Genomic DNA, 23,754 nt, shown 5'->3' with positions numbered 1-23,754 from the left:
TTCAATGTTGTCCATGATTATGACTAACAGTGAGTTTGGCTGGAATATTTTTTCTCTCTGGTATCTTTAAAGGGTTTTCTTTGCTGATCGAATGATTTTTGTATTCACTGATGCAGGCAGCTGTGAGGACAGTGGGAGAAGTAATTGCTGATGGGACTCACATTGGTGGAATTCCCACCTGCACCATGGGTCCCAGAATGGTCTCCTGGTTGTTTGCTAACAAGGACACACTTACACATTCTAATGCAAAATCCAAGTCATTTGCTGCTTCTCTGACTTTCATTTCCCAGTCAGCAGCAAAGAAAACAGAGGCAAGTGAACACTTATTTTTCAATTAAACAACAATAAAAAGAGCCAGTATTATACCCAGGACATCCAGGAAGGTGAAATCCATGGTAAGCTCCATGCCAGTTACAGTCATATGGGCTCTGACCACTGCTGATTTTGTCATTGCTCAGGAAGCAATCCCTTCTCACAGCCTGTGGCCTTGCCCAAATGTTGGTTATTTGAGCACCTGGCAAGGAAACAGATTTGAGGAAAATAATGAAGAGACAGTCATTGCCACCAGCTCTGGCTTCTCTCTTTTCCCCATGGTTCCATAGAATTTTCCAAAGAGCCAGCACAGTTACACAGCACAAATTCAGATCCTTTCCCAATTTTCTTGTCTAATCTTTCTTTTGCTGTGGAATGTAAGGCACTTGGTCTGAGTTGTGACATTCCTTGGGCGTGACCCAGCTTTCTGGCTTCTTCAAGTATGCTGGTACTCAGCACACAAAGAAATACCAGAAAGGTGAATAATTACCCTCTGGTCTGACCTAATTCATCATCCAGACAGAAGAGCCCTCCACATTTAATCTTAGGCAAGATAAGGAGGTGCATCCTTTGTAGTTCTTATCCAGTCAAGTTCTTGATATTTTGCATTGACGACAGTCGGTCTGTCAGTGGCTTCTCCTGAGAAATTCATTGCTTTTGGGAGCATCAAGCCTGCCGTATACGTATTCCTTGCGGCTAGAATCAGGCATATACCCCCATTCTGCTCCCTTCCCCCTACAGCATGAATGACCCTTAGATTAAGAACTGTTATCTCAGTATAAATAGACGTGGTGTAGTACTGCGGTGTCCAATGCAGTCACCACTCACTACATGTGGCGAACGAGACACTGCCATGGGGTGACTCTGGCTCTGGAGCTGCATGTGCCCCAGCTGCTCGTCCCGCCCCAGCAGACCTAGCTGCTCCTGCAGCCCTGGTGGCGGCCCCAGCAGCTCTTCTGACAGCGGCTCCAGCGGCTCTGAGGAGTTGCGGGAATTAATTTAGAGTGTGGCACTGGGGGTGCCTGGCTCTGGGGGAGACCGTTTGTTTTGAGGGGGGAGCTGGGGAAGCCTGACTGGGGGAGGTGTCAGTGGTAAATATAGAAAGATGACAACCATCAGTATGGCATTCTCTCAGTTCCCATTGGACACCACTGGTATAGTACATACAGAAACGTTCATTGTGGAAAGTGAATTGAGAGTCTATAGGGTCTCAGTACTGCAAATAGCCTAGCAGTAGTTGCCAAAGGCTAGCTTTTTTTTTGCTTTTTTTTTAATGTTCCGACAAAATCCATGTAATGATCATGCTAGAATTCAGCCTTAACTCTGTTTCCTCGTTTTCTAGTGTGTAAAGGGTCTTTCCCTTTTTTCTCAAGGAGATCATATTGGCAACTTTTATTTATCACTTCCTGGTTTTCCAGCATGTGTTTTTTTGACAAGTCGTTAAAGTGTGGGCTCCCTGGCTAGCAGTGGGTTCCAGACTCCCAGCCCTTGCCTTAGAGTGACAAACCCTTTTAGTACCTTTTGGGGAGGCAGGTTCCCCATGAATCACACTACAGTAAACCCTTGAGATACGTGTGTCTCTGGTTAACGCAACAGTTGCCCGACAGGACCAGGGAAACCACTCCTGTCGGGTGGCAGCAACTGGGCTGCCGCGACTGACAGGAGAGGTTTCCCCACTCCTGTTGGGGTGGCAGCTGCTCCCGTCAGTGGTGGCAGCTAAGAGTCAGGCTCTAAGCTGCTGCCACTCACTAGGCTGCTGCCACTCACAGAAGCAGGGAAACTGACAAGGGTGCTAGCCCTGATTAGTTTCCCGGCTCTGCAAGCAGAAGGGAGCTGGGAACCAGGCTGCCGCTTGGTCCCTGGCTCCCCTCCACTTGCCCTTGTCAGTTTCCTGGCTCCCCTGAGTTTCCTGGGAAATTTGACGTACATGCGGGTTGTGAGAACACAACCCCCACGTAAGTTGGGGGGTCTACTGAATTCCCATTGTCAGTACAAACACTTCATTACATCAGGAACATTCAACATGATCAACCACAGAGGTGTTCCAGGATGAGACCTTCCTAGTCCCAGGTACTCTACAATGTGAGCTCAAAGAGCAGATTGTGGATCTCTGCTGTATTTGGTGTCCAGTGCTATGGACCCAATGCTTCCCCAAGCTTCTCTGCTGGCTCTTGTTGGCTGCCCACTGGGTCTTGTTTCCTGGTCATGCCCTCTGTCTACTGAGGCTACTCCCCCACATGGCATTATAGATTATGGAGTCCCTGCTGGCTGGGTGTTGAACTGAATAAGAGTGACCTCCACTCGAGCGACTTTCCCTCCTGACTATTCAGAGTAAAGGCAAGGTATGCAAAAAATGACTCTCTAGTTTTATTGGAAGGTTACAAGAGTTCCTGCAAAAAACTCCAGAATAATGGGCTGTAATCCTGATACTCCAGACATCTGAAGTGGGGGTCACAGATGGTGGTCTGGATAACATCCTGCAGGCAATCTGACCTCAATCTAGGGAAGACTAGCATGCCCAGAAACATGCAATTCTTGTGGGCAGATGACACCTATAGAGGGAGTGCCTATTGGTAGAGTGTAAGCATGTCCAAGGTTGGATGGTGGAAACCTGGACAAAGACACAACCTTCTGCCCAAGTTGATTGCATTGGTGACAGTCCAAGCGAAGCTACAGCCAGATGGTGGTCTAGGCCTCTATGGTGGGAAATAATGTGGTGTCCAAGAACACAATCCACATCCGTTGTATCCATGGCAATGTCAAGACCTACCATAGCCAGCAGCTACAACTGAGGGTGGGAACCCGTATTGCACTAGTAACCATAGTCTTAACAGAGAAGTTGGCCTGCCTCATGGTTATATGCTTAGATTCGTCCTTAGACTGGCGGGGCTGGCGGGGGGCAAGTCAATAATACCCAGGCCTGGGTGGAAAGTGAGAGTGGGGCCAAGTGGCAACACCAGCTCCCCAGAACTTGCCGTGGGCTAGGGAAGCTAATGGCCCCAGGGAAGGGATTTCCTGAGCAACACATCCGCAGATCCTCACCAGAAGAAAGAAGCAGCTCACTGAGACCTGGAAGTCGTCTTAAAGAGTAGGAATGTCATGCTAGAACAGAGGAGAGGTCCTACATAAAGCTGTGCATGTCATCAGCTAGTCCCCATGCGGTGTGGGCCATTTACCTCTCATGAATGCCCGCTGGTGCTGTGTGTTTGCCTGCATTCTATTGCTCTGCCTATGAGGGCTCTTCAGCAACTTAATCCTCAGGCTGAATCACAGACTGTCTGTATTTGAAATAACAAGCCAAATTCCCCCCTGGGACACAAGTCCAACAGGGGTCTCTCTCAGTGCCCTTAGTAATGTCTCTCTCTGTGCCCTGGGGCTCCTTTCCTGGAGGCAACATCTTCACCCTCACTTCACTTGGTGGCTAATTCAGTGTGAGGGGAAGCAGGCCATACATCTCCTGGCCACTTCCTCCTTACCTCAGCACCATCTGCACCTTTATCTCAGGGCCTTATCCCAGCTGGAGTCCCAACAGGCAGCCCGAAGAGCCATCAGCTCTCTTCTTGCTGCTGGCCCCTGATTGTCTGGTTCCACACAGCCACTCTTGGCAGCTCACAGGACCTTTCCACTGCCCCTTTCTGGGTTGGGGAGTGGCAGGACCATAAGGCCTGCACCAGGGGGGCTAAGGGACTAGTCCACCCATCACACCATAAGAACAGTCTTAGGAGAGCTGAAAATGAAGGCTTCACACTCAAGAAGGAGCACTTGTACCAAATAGAGAAGAATCAGCAAACTAGGTTGGTGAGGAACCAGCTACTGGTAACATGCTAATATTGCTAGCCCATGTTGCAGCTAACATATGAAATGCCCTGTGTGGGACACCTGGGGAGAGAGAGAAGATATTGGCCTGGATAGTAGTTCAAGTCTAATGGCTGAATGTGCACCATGAACTAAGACAATATTTTTCCTCCTGGCCAGAGAGTCAAGTAGCAAGAAGTTGAGGGACCCTTGGTTTCTCTGCCCCTGGTTGAGACTTAGAGGTAGATATGGCCAGACCCCTAGAAAAAAACACAGCAGGGCATCAATACATGCTAGTGACTGTAAATTATGCAATAAGATATTCAGAGCTGTCCCTCTCTGCTCCCCAAAAGCAACCACTATAACTCCAAAGTTCTTGATGCTCTTTTCACACTTAATGTTTCTCTGAGACATATTAAGAGACCACAGGACTAACTTTGCTTCCCAAATGATACAAGATTTTATGTTTCCTTCTGAAAGTCAAGTCTTTGACAGCTGCTACCTGCAAATTGAGGGTCTAGTAGAGTGATTTAATAAGATCCTAAAGAGAATGGTGAAGCGTTTTGTCCGGAAAAACCTAAGCAATGGGACAAGCTACTTCCACTAATCCTGGAAAGATTCCCTGGACTTCATTTTGTTTCCCTAGCTTCCATGTTGAATTAGTTCCACCATTAGAAGCAGCCCATTGCATGGTATTTCATTGCTGAAAGTAGGGCAAAAAGTCAAAAGTTCAGCTGAAAAGGAAAAAAGAAAGAAAAAGAAAAAAAAAAAACAACTCCATAGGACTGGCACAAAGCCAAAGAGGTGTGGCATAACTGTGGTCTACTATCAAAAGCATGTGCAGGAAAGAGCTGAGAGCTGACAGTGCAGGCTGAAAGGGTGGGGGGTAGAACAGCTGACAGAGAAGAAGAAGAGAAGAGTTAGGAGAGTGGCTGCTTAAGAGAACAGACAAGATCAAGCAGAGAACTGACCTGAAGGACCAGACCAAAACGGAGCAACCTGGAAACCCAGCAGTAGTAGCAGTAACAGTTAGTCAGTGGACAAAGTAAGCCTGTTAGTTTTACTGATATATGTATATATATTATCGTATTTATACTAACTGTGGTGTAGTGTAGTGGGTTAGTACTAATGTGTCTGAGTGTTACTAAAGATGCAAAAAAAAAAATTCTGTTACTCACAAGTTACCTATGTAAAATTTAGGGTATGATTCAGATCTGCTGTCAGCAATCTGTGATGGACTGGCCGTTACAGGCTGTATCCACTCAGCATCATTAAACTGTGGGTGACTGGTGTTTGACTGTTCTCTGTCTTGAAATAAGAGATTTGGGTCTGATTTTCATTTTCAGGCTATACTATGGAAGGAATTATTAGTTACATTATAAAACTACATTATGTAGGAGAAAATAGTACCTGTGTTAATCCTTTTGTCAGAAAGTTTATCTCCACGTCCTTTCAGTGTTTCTTTAACTGCTCATAGAATCTCATAGCTGGGAAAGGACAGGTGAAAGGGATGATAAGCAGGTTATTCGAGGGCTGCCCCCAAAACCATTTTTCAGGGTTACACTACAACTCTTATTTGCCATAACGGAGGTCCTATGAGCCTTTACTGGCTTCTTCCACTTTGAATTGCTTTGTGGTTGACAACTGTGGGTCATCTTGAATCTGTAACAAGAACTATGGGAAAACCAAGATGTGGGAGGCCTTAAGAACAATCCAATATATCATACAGTTAAGTGAACAACTCAGAAACATTGGCGTGTTCACCAAGGAGAATTTGAGAAAGCTCCAACAATCCAAGAGAAAAATTACAGTAGGCAGGTATGATTACAATATTTTCAGTCAAGTGATAATATTCTTTAGACTGAGCTAAGGCCAATAGTTAAAGTAATGGCCTGATGCAAGGTGTGTTCAAGATGGTCAGGCAGATAGGACGTGGTCTATGAGATAAGACTACCAGGATGAGGATGAAAACCAAGGTTTACCACTTGCACGTTTGCAAACTTTGGAGGACATCATAAGTCCTACTGATAACCCCTATTCAGGTACAACTAAAACTGGGGCCTTAGGTGCCCAGCAGGGAAACTCCAGTGGCAGTACTGAGGGTTAAAGACCTGTCTGCTAATCGCTGATGTCACAGCAGTGTTCTCCAACTGCCAGGAAAGAACACAGTTGGTCCAACATCTACACAGCAACTTTATTTCAAAATAAGCTATTCCAGAAGCGTATCAGAGAGGTAGCTGTATTCGTCTGTATCTTCGAGAACAAAAAGAAGTCCTGTGGCACCTTATAAGCTAACAGATGTATTTATATAAATTTATATAGATATTTATATTTATAGACTAGCATAACACCAGGGCGGTGGTCAGCTGGGTGTATGCAGGGACGTTGTGCCTCTTAGCAGAGGGGTCCAGCAGGATCTCCTCGCCCCAGAGGCTGAGGAGGTCCTTGACCTTGGACCCACTTCAGGATGGGGCCCAGCATTTTGTGCCCTGGGGGTGCTCCTAGGACCCCTCCAGTAGCTCCCTAGAGGGCCCCTGGAGATTGCAGGGTGGCTGGCTTGCTGGCTGGCTCACATATGTTGGAAGAGCAGAAGGGAGTAGCTGTGGAGCAAGGTGTAGAGCAACATGCTGCTGGGCTGCTTCCCTGCTCTCAGCTTTCTGCAATGGAGTTTCCAGGGCTCCCTGTGCCTTTAAGAATGGCCAGAGGCAGGGGGCATAAAGCTGTGATTGCTGTGAGCAGGGCGTCTCCCAGGGACAGCTGGCCAGTGCCATGGAAGACTTTTCTGTTGGCAGAAACCCCCCAGACCAGCCATACTTGCTTTCTGTCAGCAGAGATCTGTCAAGAAAGGCGTTCTGCCTCCTGGGAGAACAGCAGAAGGTTGTCAACAGAAGTCCTGCTTTCCGTCCATTTACTGTCAACACAATGCATTGGTAATGTGAACGCTCCACAGGTTTCATTGACAAAACAGCAGTTTTGCCGAAGAAGCTCTCTGGTATAGATGTAGCCTGGGAGACCAAACCCTTTGAACTGCAAATCCAGGGGCTTCTGAGAGAGTAGCCCTCTTTCCAGACAGATCCTCTTCCCTTGAAAGGGGAAAGGAAGAGAAATAGTTGACCCTTTGCCTAGGTGCAGTTGCTGCAGAAATCTCCCCTAACTGTAGCCAACTGGGGTGAAGCAAGGGCACACAACAGGCATTTAGACCCGGGTGGGGGGGTCCACATTGCACCCACCCCCATCACTGTGAGTTTGCGAAGAGTGACCAGTCACATATGCGCTCCTTTCACGTATCTTTACAGTGACTCTTTATACTGAACAGCGGCCCCTCTGCGGGAAGAAATACAGGTTTATTGAACTACACCCTCTGTGCACAGAGTACAACTAATTCTGTAGTGAGTCTTACCAGCTTTTCTTTGCTGAATTGATTTCAGATACTTTTTACAACTGTTACCTCTGCCCACCTAGGCTGCCTTTCAGAAACCATTGCAAAGAGGCACTCAGTGACTGTGACATGCGGGGGAGGGACAGAGGGTGTGATCACAAGGGAGGGAAAGGGGGTGTGATCGTTACTTTCAGGTGCTTCTCTGTGACAGGAACCACACTGACTTCGCTCAGAAACTTCTGGTGCATTTTCAAGTCAGGTCTTAGGGCTAAACTGTGATTTAAAAACAGATTTCAATACATTTCTACCATGAGGTTGAAAGAGAATGTAATTGCAAGCTCATCACTGGGCCCCTGTGCCTTGCACTAAGATTGGGGCTTGCTTTTCCACAGTTAAACAAACAACACTGCATTCAAGTGCTCAGAAGAAAATGCCATTTCCTGGGAGGAGTTCCCTGCTTTGGTCCCTGGTTTGTGCAGCATGGATGATCGCAATTCTAGTTCAGGGTAAGGAATAAAATGTCTTGCTTTAAAAAACAGTCTCAGAGGGGTAGCCACGTTACTCTGTAGCTTCACAAACAACACGGCTATCTCTCAGAGATGGATTTTTATATGGTTAACTCTGCAGGATCAGCAGTCAAAATTACACAAGCTTTTATCCATTTGCTTGTTTCTATACCAGAGTTCTTGGGTCTTATTCTTGTCTGCTGTAACTCCCGTTAAAAAGTTTATCCAGTAAGTTCCAACAGAATTTCACTTGCTTACATCAGCTCTGAGTTTATTGTCTTGTAGTTTGCAGGCTCATTTCTGATCTCCAGTGCTTAGGCTGTCTGTGTTCTGCACACTGTTTAAATTATTTTTTAATCTAGTAATCTTTGCCTGCACACTTCATAGTTGCTTTTGCAGTGCTTTTACAGCACCTTGTTGCTTATGAGAGGTGAAAGCAGTAGAAGAGGAGTGCAACAAAAAAAAAAATCTTCCAACTCATCCATTCTTCTATTTCAGAGCAGGTTTTTTCATAGAAAATAATGAGCCTTTGCTGACAGTCTGGGGAGAGTGTGGCTAGTAGTGGCCACAGCCATGAAATTATTTTACTGCACTTCCTTTAACGTAAGTTCTAAATACTAGAGCTTTCCAAGATAAAGGAGAAAGGTATGCCAGATTGCACAAGATATTGAACTTTGTTATGTGTGCTAACCTGCTCATGGGCAAGACTGAGTACAAAGATCGATAGAATAACAACTGTAGTCCAGTTAACTTTACACCCTGCTTTTAGTCATGTGCTGTAGACAAGGATGGACTCGAGTCACAGAGTTCTCATTAGATTCTGATTTCAAACACTCCAACGTTTGCTAGGTGTTTGGATTTGGGGTTTTGATTGGTGCCCATCTCGGCATCTGATTGCAGTATGGTGGCCTTTGTTGAGACAGCTCATGATGGGGCAAATATCTGAAAGAACTGGGGGATATGCATTGCATTGGAAGAAGTCAGTGTGTGTAATAGTTACGCTTGTTGCAGCCAATGTAAGCAACAGGTAGCTTGGAAGAAAAAAGGAAAAAAACAGTTTTAAGGGATACTAAATCTGTGTTTGGTGCTATTAAATCAAAGCCCATTAAATCAACAGAAAAAGCCAATTAAGTCATCAGGGCTCTGAATCAGGCCATTAACTTATCTGTTTATTTAGAATTTACTTACATTTATCTTGTATTACACAGGGCAGCAAAGCCAACAACCAGAAGTGATGACCAAATATGGGCAACTGAAAGGAAAACAGGTCACTGTCAAAGGAACTGACAGACTTGCAAACGTGTTCCTTGGAATTCCTTTTGCAAAACCACCTGTGGGAGCCCTAAGATTTTCCCCACCCCAACCAGCTGAACCATGGATCAGCGTGAGAGACGCAACTTCTTTTCCACCCATGTAAGAATCCTTGTGCTCTACATTTACTTTTTTTTTAAATGTAGCATTATTGGCTGAAATAAAATTAATATTTTTTCACTGCCTAAAAGTGCTTTTCCAAAAGGAGGGCTTCACTCCACTGAGTGTGTTGTCATAATAAGGAACAACTCCTCTGACGGTAAATCTAGCCACAGAGGTGTGCAAGTTTAACACTATTTTATTAGCAAAAGCCAGTCACACAACTCTTGCTCTAAACCACTCCAACAACAGTGCTGGAGTTCTTAGCTTTCTAAGATTTCATTGGTCTTAACAGGCCTCACCACTACGAATGTGGTAACCCTGTGGAATGTGACTGGAGAACATACAGACTGCTTCATCGATGTCCTCCACGCCGAAATGCTACCAGGGAAGCTCAGATGAAATTGAGTTTTTCCTTGAGATTCTTGGATAGAAGGTTCTACACCAGGGCTCTCAAGTGATTAGTAAATCTCAATGGTGTTGCTAAACGATAGTAAAAAAGTTTTTGGATGTTTTCTACAGTTTTAAATAATTTGTTTTCACCTGCAGTCCAGGATACAAAGTATACAGTGCCCACTTTGTTCTTCTTACAAATGTTGGCAGTTGTGAAAAAAATGTATATTTTTTATTTCACCTAATAAAAATAATGTTCTGAGAATGCTTTATAATGAAAGTTGAACTTAGAATTGAAGAATAATGTTCAAAAAAACCTTCATTCAGATATAAAATAATGTAATGCTTTAGAGCCTAAAATCCTACTCAGTCCAACTTCTTCTGCACCCAATCACCCAGACAAATACATTTGTTTACATTTACAGGAAATAACACTGCCCATTTCTTGTTTACAGTGTCACCTGAAAGTGAGAATAGGTGTTTTCATTGGCAGCGTTGTAGCCAGCATTGTAAAATGTTTATGTGCCAGGTGTGCTAATGATGCATATATCCCTTCATGCTTCAACCACCCTGCCGGACGACATGTGTCCATGCAGATGATGGATTCTGCTTGGTAATGATCCAAATTAGCGTGGATTGACACTTGTTCACCTTTATCTTCTGAGTGAGATGCTACCAATGGAAGATTGATTTTCTTCTTTAGTAGTTCAAATTCTGTAGTTTCCACATCAAAGCATTTCTTTTTTAAGACTTCTCAAAGCATGTTCTACACCTGCACACACTCTCAGGTTTTGGAAGGCATTCCAGATTCTTAAATCTTGGATTGAGTACTGTAGCTACCTTTAGAAATCTCACAGTGGGAGTAGAAGAGTAGAGAAACTGTTTTAGTAGTGTTTTCTTTTCTTAACTACTGTATTTGACTGTAGGTAATATGGTGAAGGAATCATTACAAATGTCTACATTTCTAAAATAATCTGATGTCAAATTTGGATATCATTTTTATATTGGAAAATACTTGAAGTCAAATTTTGACACCATTTTTATGCTGTTAAAAGAGGATGGTAACATTGAAATCAAGATATACTAAATCATTGGATTTAAATACTTGATTTTTTTTTGAACAATTGACTTAAAATAGGTTGATGCTTTGTCAAACTGATTCAAACACTTGTGCTTTTCAACTTTAGATTAAAATTTATAATAAACCAAATTCTACATTCTTTTTGAAAAAAATACTAATGGTAGGATACATTATTTAAACTTTACAAAATTGCTATAAGCAAAGTGCCCCAGATATCTAAAAAACTAACATCCTAATCCTCCAGCTATTTAAGTGGTAATGCAACTTGACTCATATTTATCATACCATTTATTTTATTGGGTCTAGTCATATTTAAAGTTAAGCATGTGCAGCCATGTTTGCAACATTAGAAGCTAAAACGATTTTTATTTTGAAAAATTGCAACATTTCCCAAAGTGTGGTCCATGGCCCAGTACCAGTCCTTGGGGAAGAAAACACCTGTCCTTAGAAAATATACAAATCATTGCTATGTACTATTAGTATTGTGAATAAATAATAAACAGAGAAAATTTATTATTTTTTAATTTTTTTTATTTGCATTTATATTTTTGGAAAAAGGTACTGGGGAAAAAAAAACAGATCCCAACTATACAGAGTTTCGGAAACCCTGCTAGTGGATTAAAATCTTTGTCACTTCAGAGCAAAATTCCTTCTGTCTTCTTGACTTGTGAAAGTTCTGTATTTTGGAAGGTAGTGGTGGCTGGAAATGTAGCATGTGGTATTTGTCATCAATTTTGGGATTGTGTTTGTGGTATTACCACAGTAAGGATGTTAATGAGGCCCTGTGCTTGACTGTTTTTCCTACAGAGATGAGCATTTTATTCTCTTAACCCTGACAACACTAATTGTACGCACCATAAATAGCTCATTCGGCTTCAGTGGGACTACCTACAGTAGTGAAGTTAAGCACATGTGTGTTGGCTGAATGAGGGCCTCACTGGGAACTTTTTACTGGAAAAATATCCATGTAAAAACAGAAATTCTGAAAATTAGCCAACTAATTGACAAAACCAGTATAAAATATCCCCTTTAGCAAGTTAAGGCTATAAAATGCAAAGAAAGAACTAGCAAAATTCTGCTTTAAATAAAAATAATTACTATTTGAATTTTTTTTAAATTATTTTAAAGATTTATGAAATGTAGCACCCTTTAGTGAAACTGATGATGAATATTTTTGTCATTGTAACAATAAAAAATTCTTTTTTCTGTTCTTTAAGGTGCTTGCAAGACCAGACAATACTGGAAAAATTTGAAGAAATTTTTCCAAATAAACAACTCAACTTCTCAATTTCTGAAGACTGCTTGTACCTGAATATTTATACCCCCGCCCATTTTGATGAGAGAATCAAGTTACCAGTAAGCAAAGCTACTGTACAAATGTAATGTTCCCAAACAATGTGCAATTATTACAAGTACTCAGTAATCCTGGACAGCAGCCAAGGCAATGTCTGAATCGCCTTCATTTTCTAGCACTGGAAGTGCTCACTGAAATCAAAATTAAAGCTAAAGAGCACTTTGTAAAAAAAAAAAAAGTGTTTCAGAAGTAGGTCTCCAAAGAACGAGAAAGAAATCCTTTCCCTATATCTGCTTCTCCAGGCTTTTAACATATCCTTCTATGTTTAAAAGTTGGAGAGGTCAATGTGTATTTTTCGGAAAGACATAATTGAGAGTTATATGTAAACTACTATAGGTTCTTTTTTTACATCTTTCAAAAGCATTTCTGAATCCCTATCACTCGCCTAGCACTTTATAAATAGCAAATAATTCCTAGGAGCAGTGCATGGGGAATAGCTTGCTGTTTGTCATTACTGTATTCCCATGTTACTGATAAAGCAAAAGAGTTTAAATTACTTGTCTATGGCCACCAAGGGAATGTATTTGAGAGTCATCATTCCTAGCTCTACTGCAGTGTTTCTCAACCTTTTTCAAAATTATCCCATTTTTAAAAAAATAAGTACCCCTCCAGTACCTACAATTTTCAGACACACAAACGTTTTCTACCATTGCAACACGTTTGTTTAAACCACTTAATTGCAACTGTTTGGTTGGAAGAAATTTTCTACAGGCAATAAACTTGCCATCATAGTTATGATTGTGCAAGAAGGATAAATAAAAAATAGATGAACATAAAATAAGTCCAATCTTTTATTCATAAAAGGTTGAGAAACACTGAGTTAGTGGACCCTCTGGAAGAGCTCTGAGTACCCCCAAGGGTATATGTACCCCTAGCTGAGAACTACTGTTCTATTAGACCATGCCTTCCTTTCACATAATTAATGGCTGTGCTTGTCCAGTCTAAACCACACGATAGGGGTCAACACAGTCCATGTTTATCTACTCTTTATGCAACTGACTACCCCCTGAAGGATGCCTCTGCCCTTGCTGTGGCTTTTGGATGGATTTTAGTGTCCATGATGGTCTCAGTGACATAAGCACTAGCTTATGTTGAGTCTTCAGCTGGTTCATCTGCATTAGAACTTCAGTCTGCAATGTACTGATTTGGGTTTTTACATAGGAGATTGGAGATGTCACAGTTAGAGAGAGTTGTAACCCAATTTACTCTTTTCAGGTCATGGTCTGGATCCATGGAGGAGGTTTCTTGATGGGTGGAGCTTCCATGTTTGATGGGTCAGCTTTATGTGCCTATGAGAACGTGGTGGTGGTAACCATACAGTATAGATTAGGTATCCCTGGATTCTTTAGGTAAGTTTTTATGTCATCTCATCCAGCTTAAAATATAAATGGTTTGTAGAAAAGGATATAAGAACGTGAAATATTTTAATGGCGTAAAATATTAAATATCAACTGTATAAACACTGCTGTGCTACATTTCTCTGAGTACTTATACTAAAGAACTATTTTACATGTCCACTTTTTCAAATACCCTCCTAAAACACAGAGTGGATGTGATACAAAGGCACATGTTTACCCCATAGGTTCATTCTTTCAAGTGCCTCTATTTATAGTCATGGGACCCTACTGCTTGCGTAGGTGCAGCATTTTTAGCATAGACCTGCCATAAGCACCTCAAAGTCTGAATTTCTGGGGGATTGTTTTGTTGTTTTTTGTTTTAATCATCCAGAAATGTATATAAGCCCTTAGCCAAAAGTCAGACCACAAATGGGGGAAAGTTTACACACCTTATTAAATGGGGTCAATTCATATTGGAACCCTCACTAACCAAAGGTGAAGTTAGCCCAGGGTTGAATTGGACCCATTTTCTTTCGGTATTTGTGGAGGTAGCTTTTTAGAAATACATATCTTCAATAAGGTTATTCTAATCAATGTGCATAAGTGGTTACGTTTTTTTTTGTTGTTGTCTAGTAATAAAACTATAAACTTAATAACAGCAAAATAAAATCTGTTGGGTCTTACTTAGAAATGTCTTGCTTTCAGTACTGGTGATGAGCATGCTCAGGGAAACTGGGGCTTTTGGGATCAAGTAGCAGCTCTCCAATGGATTCAAAAGAATATCAAACATTTTGGAGGAGATCCAGGATCCGTCACTATATTTGGAGAGTCTGCAGGAGGCATCAGCGTTTCTGTCCTTGTAGGTTTTACAACGACTAATCCAATTTCTGTGCTGCTTTCCATCCACAGTTTTCAGTGTGCGTTACAAACATGGATCTATTTAGTCTCATAATGCTGCTGAGAAGCTGGGGTGTATTATCCCCATTTTACAGATGGTATAACTGAGTCACAAAGAGGATGAGGGGCATAGAAGGCCCGCAGCAGAGCCAGAAGTAAAACTCTTATCTCCTCACTTCCCTTTATTCACAAGGCCATTCTTCTCCTCAAACGCTATAGTGGATACAAATGTGGCTGGTATATTAACCCCACCCATCCCATATCTTTACTTGAAACTGGGAATAATAGTGAGCATAAATTCTACAATGCATTAAGCCTAAAACCTGCACCAGCCCCCCGGTATAGGAATGACCACTCCAACCTCTGGAAAGTTTGTATCTCCACCTGGAACTGGAAGCTTGGGTCCATCTCTATGGTAAACTGTCTATAGGGAGGGTGGGCGATACAGTTGGGTGACGGGGGCCACTCCAATATTCTGATAAGTAGTCAAAGGGCACACTTCTCTATGGAGGGGGGTGTGGGGTCTGGGACAGAGACTGGATGAGAAGGGAGCTCAGGGCAGGGGGTTGGGGAGCAGGAGAGGGTGCAGAGTCTAAGAGGGACTTTGGGTGAAGGAGGGAGTTGTGACCTGGGGCAGGGTTTGGAGAAGGCATAGGTGCAGGAGAGGATTTTGGCATCGGGGAGGGGCATAGGAGGGGGTGCAGGGCCTGGGAGGGAGTTGTGACCTGGAGTGGTGGTGGTGCAGAGGATTTGGATGGTGATCTGGAGCAGGGAGTTAGGGTGTGGGAGGGGGTGGTGAGTGCCAGAGGCAGGGTCTGGAGGGGAGGCACTTACGTAGGTGGCTCTTGGCAGCATCCTAGAGGGACCCTCAAGAAGGCTCCCTGCCTGCTGCAGCCGGCTGGCTGCTCCATGTGCCACTCTGTGCTGTGGGCTGGGGGGAGATGCTTTGCACACTGCCGCCACCTCCAGCACAATCTGTCAGCTCCCATTGGCCACTTCCCTGCCTGAGACACCCGTGGGCCCTGGATGATAGCGTTTGAGCTCCACTTTTTCATGTCTTCCAGGTTCTATCTCCCTTGGCCAAGGGCCTGTTCCAGAAAGCCACTTCGGAAAGTGGAGTTGCATTACTTTCTGCCATGTTCAGTTCACATCTGGAAGAGATTGCCAAGGTTCTGTTATACCCATTCTTACTGACTGTGTTAATGAAGCTGCACAATTATGTTGCCCCTCGTCTGCCCTCTCAGTTCTTTTTCTTGTCCCAGAGGAGTTAATGGCTTTTTTCTTTGTTCAGCTAGTTTCCTTGAAGCTTCTTCATAGCGCATGTGTATTGCAACCTAGCCCACAGAGATCAAATTCCATATTTCTGGTGTTTCATACTATTTTTATTAAGAGGAAATTGTTATCTGCCCTGCTTGTGACTTTCCTACTTCCCACTCAAATTCAGTTCTTGGCTGAAAACTTTGTGTGTTCCTTCCTTCTTCTTCGTGTCGCTACATATGTACCCATGGAGGACTCATGGGCCGTGTATACACAGCAACTGCTATTTCAGGATACAAATGTATCCCAAAATAACAATGCTGCAGCTTTTCACCAGGCTTGAAATAGTGCTGCCATTTTAAGCACAGTATTCTGGTTCATGTACCCTTCATCATATGAAGGGTAACTGAACTTTTGGAACAGCCACTTATTCCAAACTTTGGTGCCATTTGCATGGCACCAAGTTTGGAATGAGGAATTTTTGAAATAACTAACGCAATTTGCATAGTGCAAATTGCTTAAATTATTTCAAAAATAACTTGCTGTGTAGACAGGCCCATAGTGGGGAAAGTTAGTCTGCTTCAGTGGAATTTGAAGACTCCAGATATTGCTATTTCATTGGTACATTCAATCTAAAATATTTTTGGAACATGTAAAATTAATGTTATATAAACCAGCAGCAGCCAAGAAGTTCAGAAAGCAATGCATATTGCTTTATTCTGAACATATGCCAATGATCAGCCAAGGTGATGAGTTATGTGAAACTTGAGTTCTGTCCTTGGTTTTGTTCATTTCTTATGAGATACATGTGTCCATTGAAAATAACACATTTTTTTACACTCAGCATTTGGTCTTTTGTTTAGATTCCAGATCCAACTAGCTGATCCATAAGCACATTCAGCTAGCAGTCTGTGCTATGGGTCAGATTTTTCAAAAGTATCCAACAGAGAACTAAATCTGCTCCCACTGAAGTCAGTTAGGCTAACAATGAACAGTTTCAATAATTCCCTCTCTATGTTTTCAGGTATCATGTAAAATTGAACTTGAGAATGCGTGTGCAATGTGGGCTTCATAAATGCTGCATTCTATTCCTTGTAACACTTTATTATGTGTACTGTTGAACAAAAACTCCCTAGAACCTAAAAGACTGTAAAAGTTCCAATTGTTTGTATTAATTGCAGATGGTTGCTAACATCTCTGGCTGTGACACCTCCAGTTCAGCTGCCATGGTTCATTGCTTGAGGAAGAAACCTGAGGAAGAAATGATTTTGAGCTCTCAGCTGCAGCAGGTGGGGAAGATGGGCTCTGAGATGTCAGATGTAGCCACTGAACACACAGCTCTAAAAGCACTTGCATCAACAGAGACACATCTGGCTGAAATGGGCCCAGCTGTATTTTCTTTTTATGTAAACTACTCATATTCGTGTGATTTTAAAGTCTGGTCTCAGCTGAGCCTTAGCAGTATTGTCGGCGAGAAAGCAATTGGAAATGTGGAGAGCCCTGCAAATCTGCAGATATCCATGAACCATTTTTGCAGGTTTCAGATCAGATGTCGATGCAGGTTTTGTATTGATGCAGAGCTCTAAAAAGGTGTCCTTTTCTTTTCCTCCAGCAAATCGCAATCATGCCAGCAGTTATTGATGGCGTAATTCTTCCGAAAAACCCTGAAGAGCTAATGGCTGGGAAAGAGTTCAATAGTGTCCCATATATAATAGGAGTAAACAACCATGAATATGGCTGGATGCTTCCTTATGTAAGTGACTTACTTCTAATGGCTCTTCTCACAGCAGCTTTTACATGAACTTTTTTATATTGGGACACCAGCCTCCTCTCCTGCTAAAAGCAGTTTGGTCACCTGTTCTTGTCAGACGTAGGGTTATGGTTCAGGTTCCCCTCCCTTGCTGGCATTACCCCAGCACATGCACACAGCATACACTTCCTAGAACTCTTCACTCTTCACCAGGAAAATCTATACATTCACAAGGGCCTTTCATTCAGATGGAGTCCAGAGTCAGTACAAATGTAGACCACCTCTGGGACTGAGGGTGGAATAGAGGAAAGATAAGTCTCAGAATTAGATATGACTGGAAATTCATGTAATGATCAACATTCCTCACCTGGCTTCTCTCCCACTTCCCCCTCAATTTGGTAAGTAGCAGCTGCAGCTCAGGTTGCTGGTATCACTATAGAAGTCTTATAAGTATTTTGCTATGGGCCTCCAGCAAAGGGAGGGGAATGAATAAAGGGGAATGAAGATCGGATGGCCTGAATTTTCAAAGTTGACCAGTGATTTTGGATGCCAGGTTTTTTTTTAGAAAGCTCTGAGCATAACTCTCTGGCATCAGGAGCCTTTACAAGGTCTCAGAGTGTCCATCCCAAATTAAGTGAAGGCTCTCCAAATCACTAGCTACTGTTAAAATATAGGCTGATATTCAAATATTAAAACAAACAAGGGAAAGCACTGTCTTTGTTAATTAATAAATACAGCCCTTGAGGCATCCCTTCATCACAAAGGAGAAGCAGTTACACAGAAACCCACTATTTTTGCTTTGCAATTCTATTTCAGGAGCAGGTTTACAACTTTACTCCCTCCACATCACAAGATGCAGGTTTCTTCAAACTGAGAGGCTCCTGCAGTAGAGGAAATCCCATAGCTTGAGTCTGATTTACCTTATAGTCAGAACTTTAGTGATATGTATCTAGATCTACTTTCTGCTAAAAACTTGGCAAAATTTTGTATCAACTTTTCTAATGTTAACTAGATGCTCTCAAGACTCAAGAAGGGGTTGGACACACTCATGACAACAAGAATAACCAGAATTTTTGTTAGCATTTTGGAAGGGACATGGAATCTCACACTTCAAGTCTTAAATCAGCCTCTAACTATTAGGCTATGTTTACACTGCAGAAATATTTTGGGATACCAAGATATCCTGAAATAGGTACTCAATGTCTATGACATGCACCCGGTATTTGGAAATAGTTTTCGAAATACCGGTGTGCTATTTTGGCATCCTTCTACACCTCTTTGCAGGAGGAGTAAGGGATGCCTTGAAATAGTGCAGTGTTTCGACATTTGCTCTGTATAGACAGCACCAAATGCCAAAATTGCCTATACTGAAATTAACTAGAAATAGGATACTCAATTTGCCTAGCACATATTGTGTATTGTATTTCAAGTGAAGGCTACAGTGTAAAAGTATCATATGAGATCTGATGGTGGAAGAGGGGGGCAGATTACCCATACCTGCCTATTGTGTGGTGCTTACACCTTCCTCTGAATCACATGGTCTTGACCACTGTTGGAGAGCTAATACTGTAGTGGATGATCTTGCTTCTGATCCAGAATGGAAGTTCCTGTGTTACACAGAAATGTTTTTTGTGGGGTTATCTATAAATCTGTAATTGTTAAGGCTCTTGGGGCTATATAAACATAAACAGTTATATTTAATATGTTCCTGTGTAGTCATCCAATATACCTGGCTTGAAGGAGGGGATGCATAAAGAAACCGTCCTCTCAACACTACAAATGATGCATCCGCTATTGGTAAGAGACCTGCAGATTTTCTTTCTTTCTACACATGTTGAACATTTAGGGCTTGGGGCAGTTTTTATGTTTGGGGGTTTTTTTGTGGGGGGGGTTGAGGGGGCGGATTAGCACATAAGTTTTTTAAAACTCTCAGATGCTAAAGGCCTATTGGCGTTTTTCACACCGGGGCACCTACTTGCATAACTCAAAAATGGCATAAATAGGTGGTACTCTCAAAATTTACATTTTATTGCTAGGCTGTCAGGTTCTGATTTAAGTATACATATACCCTGTGGAATTTATCAACTTGAATTCTAGAGTCTGACACTTTTTTAATGGTTTTGGTTAATTTCTTCTCCTTCTCCTTCCTTGCAGTCTGTATCAGCTGAATTTGTGCCTCTAGTGATAGATGAATATCTGGGAGACACAGATGACCCTGTTGCCCTGCGGGACCAGTTTCTGGATTTGATAGGAGATACAATCTTTTTAGTTCCAGCTATAAAAACATCTAATTATCACAGAGGTGAGTTTCTAGTTAATATTCATTAAATGAACAGTCACAAATGCAAAATTGCTAAAATTCAGGCGTCACTGATTTAGGGGTTGCACACTTAATACATATGTGATCTGACTTCAGTTTGGTCATCGCTCTGTCTAATTAGGTCAAGCATTCTTGGTTGTATTCATTATTGAAGGTTATTGCATCACTTTTCAATGAGCTTTTCCTAATCTTGGTGACTGAACAGCGCCTGGAGGGCAAGGCATAGGCATACTTGCTGTGAATATATTTCTACCTTTCAAGCGTATAAGCATTTTGACTCTCACAGACAAAAGTCAATTATTTCTTATGTTAAACTTTAATTACTTCTTCTGTAATGTCTCCCTAATGTATTTCAATCACTGTGGCTGAATTGCTCCCCCTTTGGTACTGGATGCAGCCAAAAAGACTGTGTGTGCAGGTCTGTCTCGTTACGTTTATCCATCTGCAAATTTTACACTGCCACCTTTCAGCTTAGTATTTGAGTGTCTTCCATGTAAAACTGACAGCAATAGCAAAGTCCCAACTGAATTTCATGGCATCATTCATTCTTCTCTTTTTGTGGGGTAAAATCTCTTTTTGGGGTATATGATTGGGGATTTGGCTTCTTTTTTGGGGTGGAGGGCAGCTGTGTCAATGGAAGTTTGATGTTCTCATTTTTGCTATGGTGAAAAAGCTTTTTCAAGGGTTTTGCAGTGTCTTGTAAAGCTGGGCTGTCAGGTTATGATTAAAAAATATTTAAAAATCTGATGTAGGAGCAGATTCTAGATTCAGCTGATCTCTTCTGGAAGCTGGTTCCATGGCAAGATTGGAGGACTGAAAATGCTTTGCCCTCAGTCTTCACATGCTTTGTCCTTTGGTTTTGTCATCTGCATTGTCTCAAAGGAGAACAGCTCTCATAATGGTTCATAGATCAAAATTAAGTCTTTAATATGTCCAGAGCTTGATTCATTAATTATCTGGAATCCAATATTCTTCCTTTTACGTTTGGAGATCATGTCACATCTGAAACTCGGGTCAGAAACAATTTACTGAAGTCTCCAGTTACATGGCTAGAATTGTTTCATCTTCTAATTGTAAAATGTAATTTGTTGCTGTTGTTGTTTTTAATTTTTTTTAAAGAAATAAAGGAAAACAAGCATTCCTGATTCAGCACTGAACAAAGTTGGTAGCTTCATGTATACATAGTGTTTTAGGTTTATTTTTTAATATATTTTCTCTTAGATTCTGGCTCGCCTGTCTATTTTTACGAATTTCAGCATCGTCCAAGTTCAGCAAGTTTCAAACCAGATTTTGTAAAAGCAGATCATGGAGATGAACTTAGTTTTGTCTTTGGAGGGGCATTTCTTACTGATGAGACATCACTGTTTGGTAAGGAATTGGGTAATATGTATGTTTATTGTTCTAGCAGAGCTAGCAGGTTAGCCATATTTTGTTCCCTCCACTGTCGTGGTCTGACAGTACCTGCCAAAGTCAGCAGAATTGCACAAGTGAGTGTACAAGAAGAGAGAAGTTGGTCATATTTAAAGCAGCCATGCGAAATTCTACTTGTAAAATTAAAAACATGTTTTCTGTTTGATGGTGGTTTTGCATAGCAGAGAAATGGGTAGTTTTTGTCTGTGATATTGATTTTCCCAGTTCTTACCTGACAACAAGGAGTTATCTCCAGGCTTCTTTTTTATCCAGCAACCTAAGGTGATTTAACCCTTTTTTGGAGGCACTCAACATCTACGTTTCCTTTATGTGGCACCCCCTCCCCACAGACCCACACCCACCTTCAAAGTAGTCCTTTGATAGGCCATCTATTAAATATCAAGAATCCAAAGGTTAACCAGCTGATGCAAAGTGGTTCTGAACCCACACCTACAATCTGCTTTCACTATGCAAAAAAAAGTCTCCTTTGATATTCCCAGCTTCCAGAGATGCTACGGAAGAGGAGAAACACCTCAGCAAGACAATAATGAAATACTGGGCTAATTTTGCTCGAAATGGGTGAGATTCATGGACTTCTTTTCAAATAGAGAATTTGCTTGTTTGAGTGTACAGCCAATTAGACAACTCAGGTGTGCAGACTCTGTCATGATTCTAGAGGGATTTCTGTGACTCTCCTTTGCAGGGTAAGTCCTCTGCTTTAATTGCAGAACAAGTAAAGGAGGGGTAGTGACTGTGCAAGCTGCTACCCAGAGGCTCACTAAAATGTGTTGGAATTGTGACCTGAGGCCCTCTTGACAGCTGAGAATGGAGCCCCAGGCCTAGTGTACATCTCATATCTCAGACTGAGGTCCGCCTAACTACCCCCAGGCTCGTGAAAAATATTATGCTTGTATGACTGAAGAGTTAGAAGTTATAGACTATCTATCCCATTCCCAACCTTTTCTATCATCTCTTCATTCTATTGCGTGCAGAAATCCTAATGGCGAAGGTTTGGTGGAATGGCCAGCGTACGATGTGAATGAACAATACCTGCAGTTGAATTTACAGCAACAGAAAGCAAAGAAACTGAAAAGGAAGAGAGTGGAGTTCTGGACGAAGACCCTGCCTGAAAAGATCAGGATAATGAAGGAAAAGAAAGAGCATGCAGAATTATAATTCAGAACGTCTTGGAGAGCAAGATGTGTGGCTGTATCACAAAATAAATTCTGATACAAGTTGGTTTACTTTAAATGTGAGAAATTAACAAATTGTGCAGTTTTATCCAGAGATTTTTGTATGGTTTCACACCCAGGTGAAAGTAAGTATGGCTCAGGGGTTTGAGCTTTACCTGCTAAACTCATGGTGGTGAGCTCAATCCTTGAGGCAGCCATTTAGGGGGGTTGGGCTAAATAGATTTAAAAAAAAAAACAAGCTGTTAGGGATGGTGCTTGGTCCTGCCCCCAGTAGGCAGGGGACTGGATATCTTAGGGAAGGGATAGCTCAGTGATTTGAGCATTGGCCTGCCAAACACAGGGTTGTGAGCTCAATCCTTGAGGAGGCCATTTAGGGATTGGGGTAAATAGATGCCAGGGATGGTGTTTGGTCCTGCTAAGAGGGTAGGGAACTGGACTAGCTGACCTCCTGAGGTCCCTTCCAGCTCTGGGAGATGTGATGTGACCTAATGGTAGGAAAGGGACCAGTAAGGTCTGGTAAACCATACCAGCAAACTATTCATAGTTGGTACAGCATATCAGAAAAGACCCCAAACTGCCCACAGAGCTGCATCTCAGGAGAACAGCGTTAGTGAGGGAGCTGAGAGTGGCTTGGCAGTCAGAGGAGCTGTCAAATTTCTGCTCCTGTTCCCTGCATGCTGCTGCCCTCCCATTGGGAGGGGTGCAGAGCCACAGGAGATGCAGCCCTGTGGGAGTGTAGGGGCGGGGCAGAATGTTGGCAGCCCCTCACTCCTTCATACCTACCATGGGATGGGGAGGGGAAGGTAAGAAGAGCGAGGGGGCCCCAGGCTGGGGGTGGTGGAGGGTTGTGTGGAGTGGCCTCATGGCCCCCCTGAGTTGGTGTGCCCCTCCCTCTGCCAGTACTGGGAATAAATTAATTTTACCTTCACCAATGGTTTCATGCATGTGGTGAAAGGGATCAGCTTGCCTGATTGCTGTGGCCCCTTACCCCAGGGCTTGCTGCTAGCTCTGGCCAGGAGATCTTCCAGCTAAGAGAAAGAAGGCTCCAGCGTGGATTTTTGACATTGAAGTCAATCCTTGGAAAAATAACTCACCAAAGGAGGACCATGGTAGGTGCTCCAGCATGAACCGTGTGACAGGGCGCAGGGTGGTCCCTAGTAAATAGGAGTTCAGTTTAACTCCTCCCTATGCAGACTTGCCCCAGAGAAGCATTAGACACTGGGTGCCTATGGGAAATGGCTGGACTTCCACTTCTGGGGCTTTTGATTTTCGTTCCTTTTATGCCTTTTTTCCCTTATCACATTACAAGCTTCTGTTCAGTGCAAACACTTCCTTGAGTGTATGTGCAGCCCACACACCT

General features: G+C 42.6%; 1 protein-coding gene across 1 annotated transcript; it reads left to right on the top strand.

The window, feature by feature from the left end:
• Positions 1 to 4,836: 4,836 nt before the first annotated feature.
• Positions 4,837 to 22,451, top strand: LOC142020496 (fatty acyl-CoA hydrolase precursor, medium chain-like). Its single transcript, XM_075008348.1, has 14 exons — positions 4,837 to 5,152; positions 7,879 to 7,992; positions 9,201 to 9,405; positions 12,094 to 12,232; positions 13,446 to 13,579; positions 14,273 to 14,426; positions 15,529 to 15,633; positions 16,903 to 17,010; positions 17,334 to 17,474; positions 19,188 to 19,268; positions 19,626 to 19,773; positions 21,013 to 21,159; positions 21,702 to 21,780; positions 22,194 to 22,451. Exons 2-14 carry the CDS (start codon positions 7,917 to 7,919, stop codon positions 22,375 to 22,377), a joined length of 1,701 nt encoding a protein of 566 aa, XP_074864449.1. The 5' UTR covers positions 4,837 to 5,152; positions 7,879 to 7,916; the 3' UTR covers positions 22,378 to 22,451.
• Positions 22,452 to 23,754: the final 1,303 nt, after the last annotated feature.

Source organism: Carettochelys insculpta, chromosome 14 (assembly GCF_033958435.1).
Source record: "Carettochelys insculpta isolate YL-2023 chromosome 14, ASM3395843v1, whole genome shotgun sequence".
Taxonomy (NCBI): domain Eukaryota; kingdom Metazoa; phylum Chordata; order Testudines; family Carettochelyidae; genus Carettochelys; species Carettochelys insculpta.
The sequence above is the reverse complement of the archived record's forward strand: the minus strand, read 5'-3'. Positions and strand labels throughout refer to the sequence as shown.

Coding starts and splice junctions, on each gene's coding strand:
- LOC142020496 (XM_075008348.1), top strand. CDS start 7,917: ATGCCATTTCCTGGGAGGAGTTCCCTGCTTTGGTCCCTGGTTTGTGCA. Junction 7,993..9,200: donor GATCGCAATTCTAGTTCAGG/GTAAGGAATAAA, acceptor TGTATTACACAG/GGCAGCAAAGCCAACAACCA. Junction 12,233..13,445: donor ATGAGAGAATCAAGTTACCA/GTAAGCAAAGCT, acceptor TACTCTTTTCAG/GTCATGGTCTGGATCCATGG.